Here is a 13,908-nt window from a genome sequence, read left to right on the forward strand (position 1 = left end):
TTTGGACAAAGTAGTTTTTCTGTTTGTGTTGAAACAGTTTTTGGAGGAACACATTTATATTTTTCAAAGTAGTGAAAAAAAGTATAATTTTGGTGTAATTCATGTATTATGTTGATACTAGTATCTAAAATATCAAATAATGTGGAGCCTTAGTAAAGGCCTAGGTGGCCCATTTAATTGTCCATGACCTGAAAACTTATTTACCAGTGGCTTTTGCACACCATCAATCAGACGTCTGAGTCAGCGCTCATATCTCCAATTTGTTTAGTGCTTCAAATAGGAATTAATGAAATGATAAAAGTAAAGTCAAACAAAACAACTATTGAGTCTTAACTGTTAACAGTCATGCAAACACAATTTTGTTTGCCCCTTTGGCTTCATTATGACAGTCAGAGGCCACTGGACCGAAATGTAAATTGGGTTGTGTTAGTAGCAGCATTGTGTCCAAGAAAGGAGCAATGCTTCCAAAAACCTGACAATTCTGTTGGAGCTCACAGATCAGAATGAGGTACACTTAAGGTACAAGAAACAGATTGGATACAAAAACCTAAACACAACAAATACAATTCTGTTGGATATTTTCCATTTTCCTTATTGTAAATTTGTTCAGGTGTTACGTCCATACAGGAATCACTGCATTGTTTACACTTTTTTTTTTTTTTTTTTTTACCTTTTTGGACACAGATGGACGAACTTTCTCGAAGGCATCCTCAAAGTTCTGTTTGCTGACTCTGATGTCACTGACAGAGCCAGACGAGTATACGTGACCTTTATGTAACAATGAACAAACACACCTTTAAATCAACAAACAGAATTATGTCAACTCAACATGAAACACCGTCCTGTAAGGTTTATGATGCATTCATGTCATTTTTACTCCTACATGTCAAACTCGCCCTATACCATCACAAGAGCTCAACAGTAAAGTGAAACCATGGGAATCTTTGCAATTGCTACTTCCAGTCCCATATGACATTACAGTTTCATCTTTGAATACTAAATACTGTACAGGTATGCAGAGGTAGGTGTCAAGTTACCAAAAGACGAAGCTGGGGAATTCGGGGACTTAATGTAGGCCCTCAGGGCATTAACAGATGCTTCCCTCACTAATGCAGTCAGGTCAGCTCCACTGGAACAAGCACACACATAAACACATGTTTAGACAAAGTCTGGATCAGATTCCATTCTGTTCATCAAATTTATGGTTCAGTATTTCTACATTTAATCAGTTTCGTAGTCAGCAAGGAAACTGACATTGCAACTTAAGAAAATACATGTCACAGCCAGTTCATATTTCAGACTAAAAGCAGGACAGACAGTATGAATATCATCATAAGTGTCTGAGGACAGCTGCTGTTTAAAGCCGGGACTTACGTGAAGCAATCACAGCGCTTGTCAAAAGCGATCTCTTCAAGACTGACATCCTGCTCCATCTGAGGTTTGGTTCCGCCCTGCAACAATCATCAATATCTATCAATTTTTTACTCACTTGATTAGATCTACAGCTATTTCATCTTTCTGCATTCAAAAGGTGGTCTGAGATGTGGTTAGCCTAGCTTAGCACAAAGACTGGAGGCAAGGGGAAACTGCTATCCTAGTCCCTTTAAGATCTAAAAAACACTACTTTTACACATCACAGTGGCACAAGCCTGTTGTATTTTGAGTTGTTCATCTGGCAGCACTGTTTCAGAACTGACTTGTGCATGACATGCCACAGCAACAGTTTGTGGCTGGACATTCTGAATGTCAATAAAAAAAAATGTAGTTATGGAATCAGGAATTACACTTCTCAGTTACTCAAACAGTAAGGTATTTTCCTTCCTAGTATAACAAAACTATTTCAGGTGGCAGGTAAAAGCCTGTAGTAAGCATTTGTACACACACACACACACACACACACACACACACACACACACACACACACACACACACACACACAGACACAGACAGACACAGACACACACACACACACACACACACACACACCCCTACTACCTTTCCTTGAGAGGGATTCTGTGAAACTGCACTTTCAGACATATATTGGGTTATTGTTGGGGCTGGAGCCAACGGCCTGAATTGATATGGCTCGGGACCACCATGGTCTTTCTCCACACTAAAATCTGCTTCAGAGGATTCTGGAGAGGAAAAGACCTCCACCTCAAAAGAGCCCTCTAGCATAGGGGCCTTGAGGTCGCTGCCCCCTGGGGGTGAAGTTACACTTTAATTACATTATTATACCTCTTAAGTATCACTGTTATTATTATCATTGTAACAACCAGTCTAATAGTGCCTGAATACAAGAGTATATTCAGCTGTTTGTCGTCTCTCCTTCCCCCCCTCCCCAATTTCTCTCCTATCAATTATAAACCCCTCCCTTTTTCCCTATTTTTTTCTTTTTTATGCCTATTTATCTGTCTTATTTATCTGCCTGTTTCTCCTTTATGTTTAGCATTTGTGGGCTGTGTATGTTGTTTTATGTTAAATGTTCAATAAAAAGTTGATCACAAGAAATAAAAGCGACTGAGAAGGCCTAAATTTACAGAAAAATTTAATACTAAATGGTAAAAATTGGAATGTGATGGGACTAACCTGCTATGTTGAATGTCATGTATACCTGGTTCCAAAAAAAAAAAAAAAAATTCTAGCTAAATAAGATTACATTATTTTACTTTTATCCTACTGTGAGGCCCTTTCCGGTATCTCTGGTTAACACATACCTTTGTAATAGTGAGCAGGATGACATGGCGATCTGCTGGAGGTGGCAGACCCACATACAAGGTTTTATCTAGACGACCTGGCCTCAGTATGGCAGGGTCAATGATATCTTACAAGACACAAGACAATGACAATGACAATTAGTGTATAGAAGAACACCAAATAATGAATCTGGTTAAAAATATTTGATATAGGTTGAAAAATAGGGCTGGAAAAGGTTTTTAGATCCTGTCCTTCATAAAAGTACTAATACAACAATGTAAAATGCACCATCACAAGTAAAAGTCCTGCATTTAATCTACATCAACTTAATTACATTAGCATTTTCAGCATAATCCACTCAAAGAATCAAAAGTTAAAGTCCTCCACAGAAAAACATCCCCAGTGATTGATATTATATATTGTATGTGACATACATATGTAAATTGTTAATACTGATGCATCCCTGTGTAAACACCATTTTACTGGTGTAGCTGCTCAATGGTAGAGCTAGTTTTAACTTATTTATATACAGTTAGCTAATTTAGTCCAGTGGTTACCAACCAAGGGGTCAGGTCCCTCCAAAGAGTCACCAGATAAATCTGAGGGGTTGTAAGATGATTAATGGTAGAGGAAAGAATATGTTGTTTTTGTTTTGCTTTCATATTTGCTTTGGGTGACATTGGATAATTTGACCCCGATGGGTCAAGTAAACATTATTGTAGGATCAACTACACACTACTTTTTAAAGAGGTCACAACCCAAAAAGGTTTGGAACCACTGGTTTGATCTTTAATGTTTAAAAATGCATTGTATTTTATAAATTATTATATTGTTTATCATATACAATATAGTTTTTTTTATGTAAAATCATAATCTGAAAAGTAAAAAGTAAGATATTTTCTTCTGAAATATAGTGGATAAAAGTATAAAGTAGCATAAAATGGAAGTACATCAAAATTGTACCTAAGCGAAATACTTGAGTAAATGTACTTAGTTACTTTCCACCACTGTTGAAAAGGGTCCTAAAAACATAATTCTTCCAATTTTTCTTCCTTTCTGAAGAACCCTTGAACCTGGAACCATTTCAACCTGGTTCAGGCTTCACAGCAGGTCTCTGGTTACCCTGAGGGGTTCAGGTCTGACTAAAGGTAGATCTGTACCTGGTCTGTTGGTTGCAGCCATAATGAAGACCTGTCGTCGAGTCTCTAAGCCGTCCATCTCTGTGAGCAGCTGGTTGACCACTCGCACACTGGCTCCTGACTGAACACACACAAACACTGTTCATATACACATACAGTATATCACCGGGTCCCCAAAAAAAAAAAAAAAAATCAAGCAGTTTGAATAGTGGAAGATATGTAATTATACAGTAGATCACATGTAGAAATCAGTGAGTGGGTTGCTCTCAAAGCTACTGGAAATGTGATCTAAAAATACGTCTTGTTAATTTAGAAGATATCCAGTCTTTTTTTATCTTTAAAAGCAATCTTCTAGTTTGACATGGAAAGAGAATCAAGACTGGAGATTTGGTACTTGTTGAAATAATTTAAAAAATACTTTTGATCCCATTTTTTTTATAATACTGTATTCTGCTGTAGAGTATAAAAATAGTTTCACATTGATACAGTGGTTTGTTTGGGAAAATTCTGAAAACTTAAATGAATGAATGAATAACTAAATAAATAAATAAAATAGAATAATGTCTGAAAAAGAATTGTCAACTTGAAGAATCCATTTAAAGTTTAGCCAGTGATTTACACACCTAAAACAAATGTCTTTTCAACAGACAGTAAACAAGTGATCACTCTTTTGTTTTAAACTCTTGCTGTCTGTATCGTGCATCTAGAGTGTGCTACAAGCGTCATGGGACAGTACGCTCCAAGACACAGCTGGAATGTGTTGCACTGTGAAATCTGATGTCTTGGACAAGGATTCCTTTTGCAAGTTATGAAGTCCATCCCTCTCACCTCATGGCCTGAGCGGCGAGGACACAGAGCATCAATCTCATCAAAGAAAATGACACAAGGAGCTGAGTTGCGCCCTCTCTGGAAGACTTGTCTGACAGCTCGCTCACTCTCTCCCACATACTGCACAGACAAACACAGAGATTCATCAGTTAGTGCAACAAACTGATTCTAACATAAGCCCGCTCTGATTCATGGTGTGGTGAATAAGGACAACAGCGGGGACTTATTGCTCCAAGTTTTTTTTACAATATTTAGTGCAAGGTGTAGTGGTTTGACCAAGTGAAAGTCTGAGTAAAAGTAGTCTTACTATCAAACCCCACAAAGGATACATGCATTCAGTATACACATGACCCCCGGGTATCTTTCACCTGCAATTAGTCATGTCATTTTTAGCAAAAAATACAAAACTCACAAGTCATCATTACAACCATCGTTTCAAAATATCTTTAATGTAACCCATCAATAGTTAAAATTTGGATGACCACCACACTCTCCTCCTCTTGGAGAAGAAAAAAAAAAAAAAGCACAGCCTTGAGAGTAAGGCAGTTATCAATGTCAGTCTTCCTCAATTCATTTATAGGTCTAACAGGCTTCTATCCTCCTCCACAGAGTCGTACTCATTAAACTGTGAGATTTTTTGATAAGTTAAGGAATCAGGCAGAGCATTTTGGGCTGCAGCAGTATATCCAGCAGTCCCCTTTGTGGCCAGTAGAGGTTAAGTTCAGCTGGGGTAACTCCTGTGGAAGGTGTTTATCCCAGTGTTTATGTTTGGAGCCATCATGGAGGCTATCATGGTCTTTAAGGTCCGGTTTATTCGCTCTGCCAATTTGTCTGAGGATGGAAAGACCATATTTTGTATGACAGATTCCATGTTTTGCAGGTAGCTTGGAAGATGGGGGAAATAAGGTGGGAGCCTCTGTCAGCCTCTTAATGTAGTCCAGTATTCACCCATCAAGTGAGGATTCGAGAGACAGACTCACCCACCTTGAGAAATAATCTACAAAAACAAGTAAGTAGAGATTCCTGCTAGAGCTCTGGGGGAAGGGACCCATCAAATCAATCCCCAACATTTCCCAAGGGTTGACATACCACTGTCTGCTGAAATTTTCCTGCTGGCCTGTGGATTTCAGGTTCGTGAAGTTGGCAGACTTGGCAACTTTTCATGACTGTACATCCTTCGGTAGGTTTTGTATCTACCAGGATGGCTGGCAAGAGGGTCTTGATGGAATGTTGTCAAAAGCTGTGATCAAAGGCTCTCAGGTATGCATACCTGGTACATGGTTTTATAAGCCAACCTTAAATACTCAAAGATGGAAAAGGTGATACTGTGGTTCTCCTGTATTTCAGCCTTCTCTACAATGGTTTGGAAAAGGGTTTGACATTCAGGGTCTTTTTGCCGGGCATTCCACACGGCTTCGATGGGGATGGTTAGGTCCTCTAAGGAATCCGGCATGGCAGACACAATGGTGGCACAAATGGGAATGAGAGTAGACTCATTACAATCACTTGGATGTCTACAGGTCATCTGGAACTGTGATATGTCTGCCTTTTCTGTACTACACAGTGAAGTTGAGCTCAGGAGCCAAAAACTCCACTTTGGATTTTCCCAGTTATCAGTTCAGTGCACTCTCACTCGCCAAGTCACGGATACTGTGGAGGTGGAGACATTTTTATTGTCAAATCCCCAACAGTTTCCTTGGGAAGGATGAGAAGTGTGGGGTTACTTTTCCAGGTTCACAAGGAAAACAAACAATGCCAATATTGGTCGAACGCGGACTTTAACACAGCGCAAAATGTCTGCCATATGCCGAGGTGGAGGATGAACATCTCCCTACTCCTTACTTGCTGGCATCAGACTCTTTGAGAGCTGGAAAGACAGAGCCATATCACTGGCTGACTGGACTGGTGGGGTGTTGAAGTGCATGGAAACATAATATGGGTGATCACGTATCATAACTTGACATGAGATAATCCAGAATGTGAGTTCTGATTTTGAGATCATACACAGAACAAGGTGTGAGTCATTGCAATCTTCCGAGCAATTGGTCATGTAATTTTACTAAAAACAACAAAAAAAACCCCCAAAAACCTCACAAGACATCTTTACAACCAATGCTTCAAAATATCATTGACATAAACCATCGATAGTTATTATTCAGGTGATCACCACAAAGGGTGTGAAAAGAACAAGACAATACTGTGAGGAGTTCATGAAACAGGCTGGAAAAAAAATAATGACAGGGAGCAGAGTCTGACCAAATTATCAAGAAACATCAGCTACTAACACAATGATATGACGCTAGCAGAACAAACTGAATGACCCTCTCAGAGAGGTGGTTAAAGTTAATGAGTGAAAATCTGTTGTCCACAACAATGCAACAATGCACAGGCAGCCTCCACATCATGTTCCTGCAGCTCAGTGACTCACCATGTTGAGCAGCTCTGGTCCTTTGACAGAGATGAAGTTGAGGCCTGACTCATTGGCCACTGCCTGTCAGGAGATGACACAATGAGACACAGTGACGTAATGAGGAGATTCACTCTCTTTGTAGAGACAGCCAGGTGACATGTGGGCCTATACTTATCAATTGCCTATGAGAAGAAAATCTGGCCTCTTATCACTTTTATCAAGATACTCCTGATTTCAGGCAAAAAGGAACAAAAATATTTCATCAAATTTCTTAACCTGGAAAGTTATTCTGTCTCATGCAGTAGTGAGAGAGTACAGAGTTGTCCGAACATGGACAATGACAGGACATTGTTTTTTTTTTATAATGCTGTACAGAGCCAGGCTAGCCGTTTTCCTCCTGCTTCCAGTTTTTATACTAAGCTAGGCTAACCACATCCTGACTTCAGCTCTGTCCTTGACACAATGACATTATGTTGATATTGATCATCTCATCTCACTTTCATAAAGAAAGCAAATAAGTGTATTTCCCGAAACATTAAACTATGCATTTAATAAACTGGTTTTGCATAAATGATACTTGATTTTATGTCAGAATGCTTAATATTCATCGTCAGAGAACTTACAGGTGCAGGAAGCTTCATGAATAATTTAAGTCCTCTTCTCAGCTTTCAGAAGAGCTTTTCTAGTCTCGGTCTTATTTTCAGGGACGTTGCTATGACTTATTTTGAGATGCTTGATAGATATAGGACTCAGCTCTGTGGATTTAAATCCAACATAAAAACAGACTAAATTGATCAATTAGGATCTATTTTCATTATCAATCATTCATGAAAATTTTTAGTAAGCTGATTGATAATTATAGAACCCTAGATATAGTAAAACATTTTAAATGGCATTAAAACTGTTCAAATAGGGGCATCAAAGGAAGAGGAACTGTTCAAAGAAATGACACTGTTGTGTTATTCAGCTAGCTATCAAGTATGATTGTGTTGGTGCGGTGGGGAACCTTGGCAAGCAGTGTTTTTCCACATCCTGGAGGTCCAGCGAGCAGTACTCCAGATGGAGCATTTAGCCCGAGAGCTCTGAACTGCTCTGGAGAACGCACAGGAGCCTGTAGGACACAAACACACGCACACACACAGCTGTGTTAAATTTGCGCTAACACTCAGAATAAGCACAGTGTAAGCGAACCAGGTCAAGCATAGGCTAGATAAAAGCAGGGCCTGTCCACTACTGTAATCCGAAGAACCCAGTCTGTTCATCTTATACCTGTGGATATCTCACAGTCAGTACATGTATGTGATTTGTGTCCATAACCTGTGAAGAACAAATATTGAAACAATCTATAGATACACTAACAAGGTTTACCACCTAAAAACCTATTACTGATCCTGAATAACGTGGCCAGATAGGAGAGAGCTCTCTACCCTGTACTTCGGCCTGCAGGACTCAATGGTCCCTGCAGGGGCTCAGCTGAGCCTCTTATGTGACAAAGAATGGGTCATACTAAGCACAAAGTGACTGACTCAAGGTTAACAAGATAAAAGGGTGACAACCGTCACCTCCACACCTGTGACTACGGTCTATAAAGCAGGTGAGAGGGCCATTGTATGACAAAATATATGAAAATTAGAAGGTTCATCTCAGGGAATTAAAAAGGTAATGATCCCAGCGATTAAAATGAAGCTCTTTCTCAGTCTGGGTCATGGATGTTAAATGTGAAGAAGCCTGCTGTTTACCAGTATGGCCATGGTGAGCTCCTCTCTGATATCCTGCAGGGCTCCCACATTCTCCCAGGTGACATCAGGCACAGTGGCGAAGCCCTCCCTCTTGGCTGAGGGCTGTACACTGGCCAGGGAGGCCTGGAAGTCTGACATGAGGATGGACAGACTGGCCATCTCTTCCTCTGACAGGGTCTCACTGTTCTTCAGAAGGTGCAGGAAGTGCCAAAGCTCCCCTTCCTGGACACAGCACACAATTAATCAGGACAACACAGGGAACCAGAAGATAAAAGTAAGTGTAATTTAAAGGCCCCACCAACACAATTTAAAACACAGAACTGGAAACTGCTGTCATTCTAAGACGAACTGACTGGTACTAAAATTAAATTATTAATTTTTTGATGTGAATAAAACTTCAGTAGTGTTTAGAAACACAACAGGACATCAGAACTACATTATCATCTATGATCAAATGAGCAATGTACAAAAATGTACATACACGACCTATTACACACACACACACACACACACACACACACGACCTATTACACACACACACACACACACACACACACACACACACACACACACACACACACACACACACACACACACACACACACACACACACACACACACACACACACACACGTCTAACTTATTTCACTTTTACTGAAAATATACTGGGAATCAACTCCAAACTGTTGACACAATGTCACAGAAGTCTTCGGTGTGGCTGCATTTTGTTAAAGCACATGACAAAAAATTCAAGTGTGACCTTTGCAAACAACAGTTTGTATAGCACAGCTCAACAACCACATGGCATATCATCTAAAAATGGTATGCCAATAGGTAGAGTGCAGTTAATCTAGAGATAACATCCAGATATTTTTTTCCCCGTGACCAATCAATTGGTTGACGAGTAGGTACAATTTCAGTCAACAAGATTTTCTTTTGTTGACTACAGCCTTAGAATTTCAGGACAACTTTGGCTCAAAGTCATCTTTAAAGATGGATTTGTTGACTAAACTGAAGAGTATGTGATGTTACCTCTTTCAGGGCATCAAAAGAAGAAGAGGAAAGCTGAAACGTATTCATGCAGCGTAGTGAAAAAAGCTGTTATAGCGGTCAGGGAAAGGTTCCGTCCATTGCTTGTAAACACAACCTTGAAAAACTTTATCAGGTGTCTGCACTGTCTACCAAGGAGTTAACCAAGAAAAAACCAAATGTTTTATTCCACAACGGATAAAGTAGAAAAGGATGCCACTCTGTTGTCTTACATGGATATCACGCCAGTTAAATGGCGAAGACCTAAATTGGACAATCCAGCAAAACACAAAACAAGAGATCTGACAGTAAATACTTTGTTATAAATGAGACAAAATACCTGTCTGTAAAGCATCATTTATGAGCAATTTTTGTAAGTACTGAATTTTGCTAAATGTCTATAATTTCATTTCATTTTATTTGCTTTTTATTTCTTTACATTCTTATGTCAACAAGGTAGACATTGCCCAACCCTAATAGCAAAACACGTTTCTATGAAAAGTTACAAACATAGTTTCATAGTTTCCTGATCTGTTCAGGAATGAACATCAGGTTTCATTCGACTGATTGTTAAATGATTAACTGAACAAAAAGTCATCTGTTGCCAGGTGTACAGTATGATACTGAGTGGAGATCTATCTGGAGCTCCTCATACCTGCAGGTGACTTTGTCCCGACTCGTCCTGAGATACTGGGTTAATGTCTGTTGTCTGTTGTTCTCTGACCTCTCCGTCTGTCACAGCAGCCTCAGTCTGAACTCTGCTTGTTATCAGTTCTTCAGTGCAGCTTCGGCTTTGGCTGTGTGAACATCCTCTTATTTCCAGCAGAACCCTGTTTACAGCACTCATGGCAGCTTCGCGGCACAGAGCCATGAGGTCAGCGCCCACATAGCCTGGGGTGAGACGGGCCAGCTGCTGGTAGTCAAAGTCCTCTGACAGCTTTAGCTTTCGACACAACGTTTTCAAGATCCTGACAAAGCACAAAGCATTCTGTTTAAACACTCCTTCCCAGTCATCCAAGAATTATATGACTTCTCAGTAATTCTTCTGGCTAGAGACTGAACCTCAATAGGAGTGCACTAGTCCTGATATATAAAGAAGTGCCTTAGTTCCATTGCACAGATCTCCCATTAAATGTTGGTAAAACAGTTTTAAAGATCTTGGTGTCTTGGTCATTAGGGAGTTAAAAAACCTTTTCCTTGCCAAATGGTGACCACTCTCACCATGTCTCATTGGAAAAATAAATTCCCTCCGAAGTTTCTGCATCTCTTCAATGTCTCTCGGTTTTCATTCCCAAATCTTTCTATAAGAACATTGATACTATTATTTCATATATTTGGAATGGTAAACATTGTGGGAAACTTTCCTTCAGCAACCTAAACCTATAGGGGTTTTATCTATCTTTCCAATTTTACTTCTGGCGAAAACATCTGCTGCTTGTCTTACTAGATGAATTTCTATCTAGAACCTTCATGCCCAGCTTGTGTCGCTATAGAGGATAGCCTGTGCAGTCCAATCTCATTACCTGCCATTTTGAATGCAACGCTTACCCTTGCTTCAGACACACCAAAAGGCTACCAAGTTATTAGTCCCTCCTTACGAATTTGGACCCAGTTTTAGAGTTGCAGCCAATCATTTCTTTTTTCCTTCTACTGTTGATTGGCCATTGCAGCATAATAAGGGCTTGAAATATTAATTATTGTTTTGCATCTTCCTCCCAACTGAGAGATAAATTTGGTGTATCTAGGAGCCATTTTTTCAAAGTCAGACATTTTGTGCAACACGTTGTACCCCAGTTTCTGAAGAACACCCATAATAACCCTATAGATACATTTTTGTCATTAGACCCAGCTCTAAAAGGATCAATGTCAGCTCTGTATTATTCCATCTCAATTAAAATGCTCCCTCATGAAATGTATTGGACATGCATGAACACGAAGAAGAGTTAAATCTTTCTGTTTACATTTGGGACCTGGCCCTTAGGAAGATACACTCTTCTATGTGTACATGCCACAGACTTGCGCGGCACGTTTAGAGTGGCATGAAAAAGTTTGGGCACCCTTGGTCAAAATTTCTGTTACTGTGAATAGTTAAGTGAGTAGAAGATGAACTGATCTCCAAAAAGCAAAAAGTTAAAGATGAAACAGGTTATTCAATATTTTAAGTTAGATTAGTGTATTACTTTTGTTTTGTCCAAGTTTAGAGTGAACAAGAAGGAAGGAGCACTATACAAAAGTTTGGGCACCCAAAGAGATTTGAGCCAGATCTTAAACAGCTTGTTAGCGGTATGGCTTGTTCAAAATCGTCGTTAGGAAAGGTCAAGCGATGCAAATTTAAATGATTTATAAATACTCTAACCCCTTAAACCTTGTCCCAACAATCAGCAGGCATTGGCTTCTCTAAGCAGCTGCCTAGCTCTATGAAAATTAAAATAATTAATACCCACAAAGCAGGAGGAGGCTATAAGAAGATAGCAAAGTGTTTTTCAAGGAAGACATTACCCCAGTTCACAATGTAATTAAGAAATGGCAGTTATTAGGAATGTCGGAGGTCAGGTTGAGGTCTGGATGACCAAAAAACTTGGCCGAGAGAACTGCTGTTTGCTAGAAAGGCAAATCAAAATTTCTGTTCGACTGCAAAACACCTTCAGGAAGATTTAGCTGACTCTGGAGTGGTGGTGCACTGTTCTACTGTGCAGTGAAACTTGCACATATATGAACCGGAACAGTCATCAGGAGAAAACCTTTCCTGCATCCCCACCACAAAATTCTGTGTCAGAAGTTGGCAAAGGAACATCTGAACAAGCCTGACGCATTTTGGAAACAAATCCTTTGGACTGATGAAGTTTAAAATAGAGTTTTTTGGCCGCAATGAGGAAATGTATGTTTGGAGAAAAAAGTATGCAGAATTTTATGAAAAGAACAACTCCAACTGTAAGCACAGGGGTGGATCGATAATGCTTTGGGCTTGTGTTGCAGCCAGTAGCACAGGGAGAATTTCACTAATAGAGGCAAGAATGGATTCAAATAAATACCAGCAAATTCTGGTATCAAACATCACACCATCTGTTAAAAAGCTGAAGATGAACATAGCTTCTACAACAAGACAATGATCCTAAACACACCTCAAAATCCACAATGGACTACTTTAAGAGGCACAAGCTGAAGGTTTTGCCATTGCCCTTACAGTCTCCTGACACAAAAATAATCAAAAATCTGTGGATAGACCTCAAAAGGGCAGTGCAGGCAAGACGGCCCCTAATGAAGAACTGAAAGACTCTTAGCTGGCTACAAAATGCGTTTACAAGCTGTGATAAGGGGCCAAAGGGGGTGTTACTAAGCACTGATCATGCAGGGGGCCCAAACTTTTGTTTCGGGCCCTTTTCTTTGTTATTTTGAAACTGTAAAAGATGGAAATAAAGTAATCTTGCTTAAACGATTAAAGAAATGTATCATCTTGAACTTTTATGCCATCTTTTATTCTCTTAACTAATCACAGTAACAGAAATTTTGACCAGGAATGCCCAAACTTTTTCATGCCTCTGTATGTTGTAGTCATGCCCTTCCCTTGCTGATTTTTGGAAAATTGGTATTCAAAACCCTATCTGAACTCTTAAAATGTCCCATTGAGCCTAACCCTTCGACTGTTGTATTTGGCATTTCCCCATAAAAATAGATTTTGCCCAAAGCCAAACAAGATACGCAAGCCTTTACCTACTCAGTAGCTCAACAAGCTACTCAAATAGAGAGATACTGCTTCATTGTCATTTATGGTTTAATTTGTGATTGTGTGTGGAGCATTCAGTTGTATGCATGTGTTTATCTTTAACTGTATCTTGTGGAAGATGTTAATTTGTACTGTTCCAACTTAAGACTGAAAAATAGAAGAAGAAAACAAACTGACTTTGTCATAGCTTTCCTTTCAGCTCACTGTTGTGTTTGAAACTGTTCATGGTTCAATGGGATAATGATATTAACTAATAGATTAATAGACTAATAACCTATTAATTAATTCTCATTTGTACAATGTTTAGATTAATAATGCGGTTTATTATTTCTCTATAATCAT

General features: G+C 39.4%; 1 protein-coding gene across 3 annotated transcripts in view; it reads right to left on the reverse strand.

Moving 5' to 3' along the window:
• The window catches only part of nvl (nuclear VCP like), a 32,926-nt gene that overhangs the window by 1,154 nt on the left and 17,864 nt on the right, over window positions 1-13,908 (reverse strand). For all 3 annotated transcript variants that reach the window (XM_040138891.1, XM_040138890.1, XM_040138889.1), the window contains 10 exons: window positions 10,498-10,810; window positions 8,814-9,035; window positions 8,081-8,185; window positions 7,093-7,155; window positions 4,665-4,784; window positions 3,858-3,957; window positions 2,718-2,824; window positions 1,375-1,451; window positions 1,038-1,129; window positions 671-768 (listed from right to left, as the gene is read on the reverse strand). In XM_040138891.1, the coding sequence (XP_039994825.1) occupies window positions 671-768; window positions 1,038-1,129; window positions 1,375-1,451; window positions 2,718-2,824; window positions 3,858-3,957; window positions 4,665-4,784; window positions 7,093-7,155; window positions 8,081-8,185; window positions 8,814-9,035; window positions 10,498-10,810 (1,297 nt within the window). The remainder of the gene's footprint in view (window positions 1-670; window positions 769-1,037; window positions 1,130-1,374; window positions 1,452-2,717; window positions 2,825-3,857; window positions 3,958-4,664; window positions 4,785-7,092; window positions 7,156-8,080; window positions 8,186-8,813; window positions 9,036-10,497; window positions 10,811-13,908) is intronic.

This window comes from Xiphias gladius, chromosome 11 (assembly GCF_016859285.1).
Source record: "Xiphias gladius isolate SHS-SW01 ecotype Sanya breed wild chromosome 11, ASM1685928v1, whole genome shotgun sequence".
Classification (NCBI taxonomy): Eukaryota; Metazoa; Chordata; class Actinopteri; order Istiophoriformes; family Xiphiidae; genus Xiphias; species Xiphias gladius.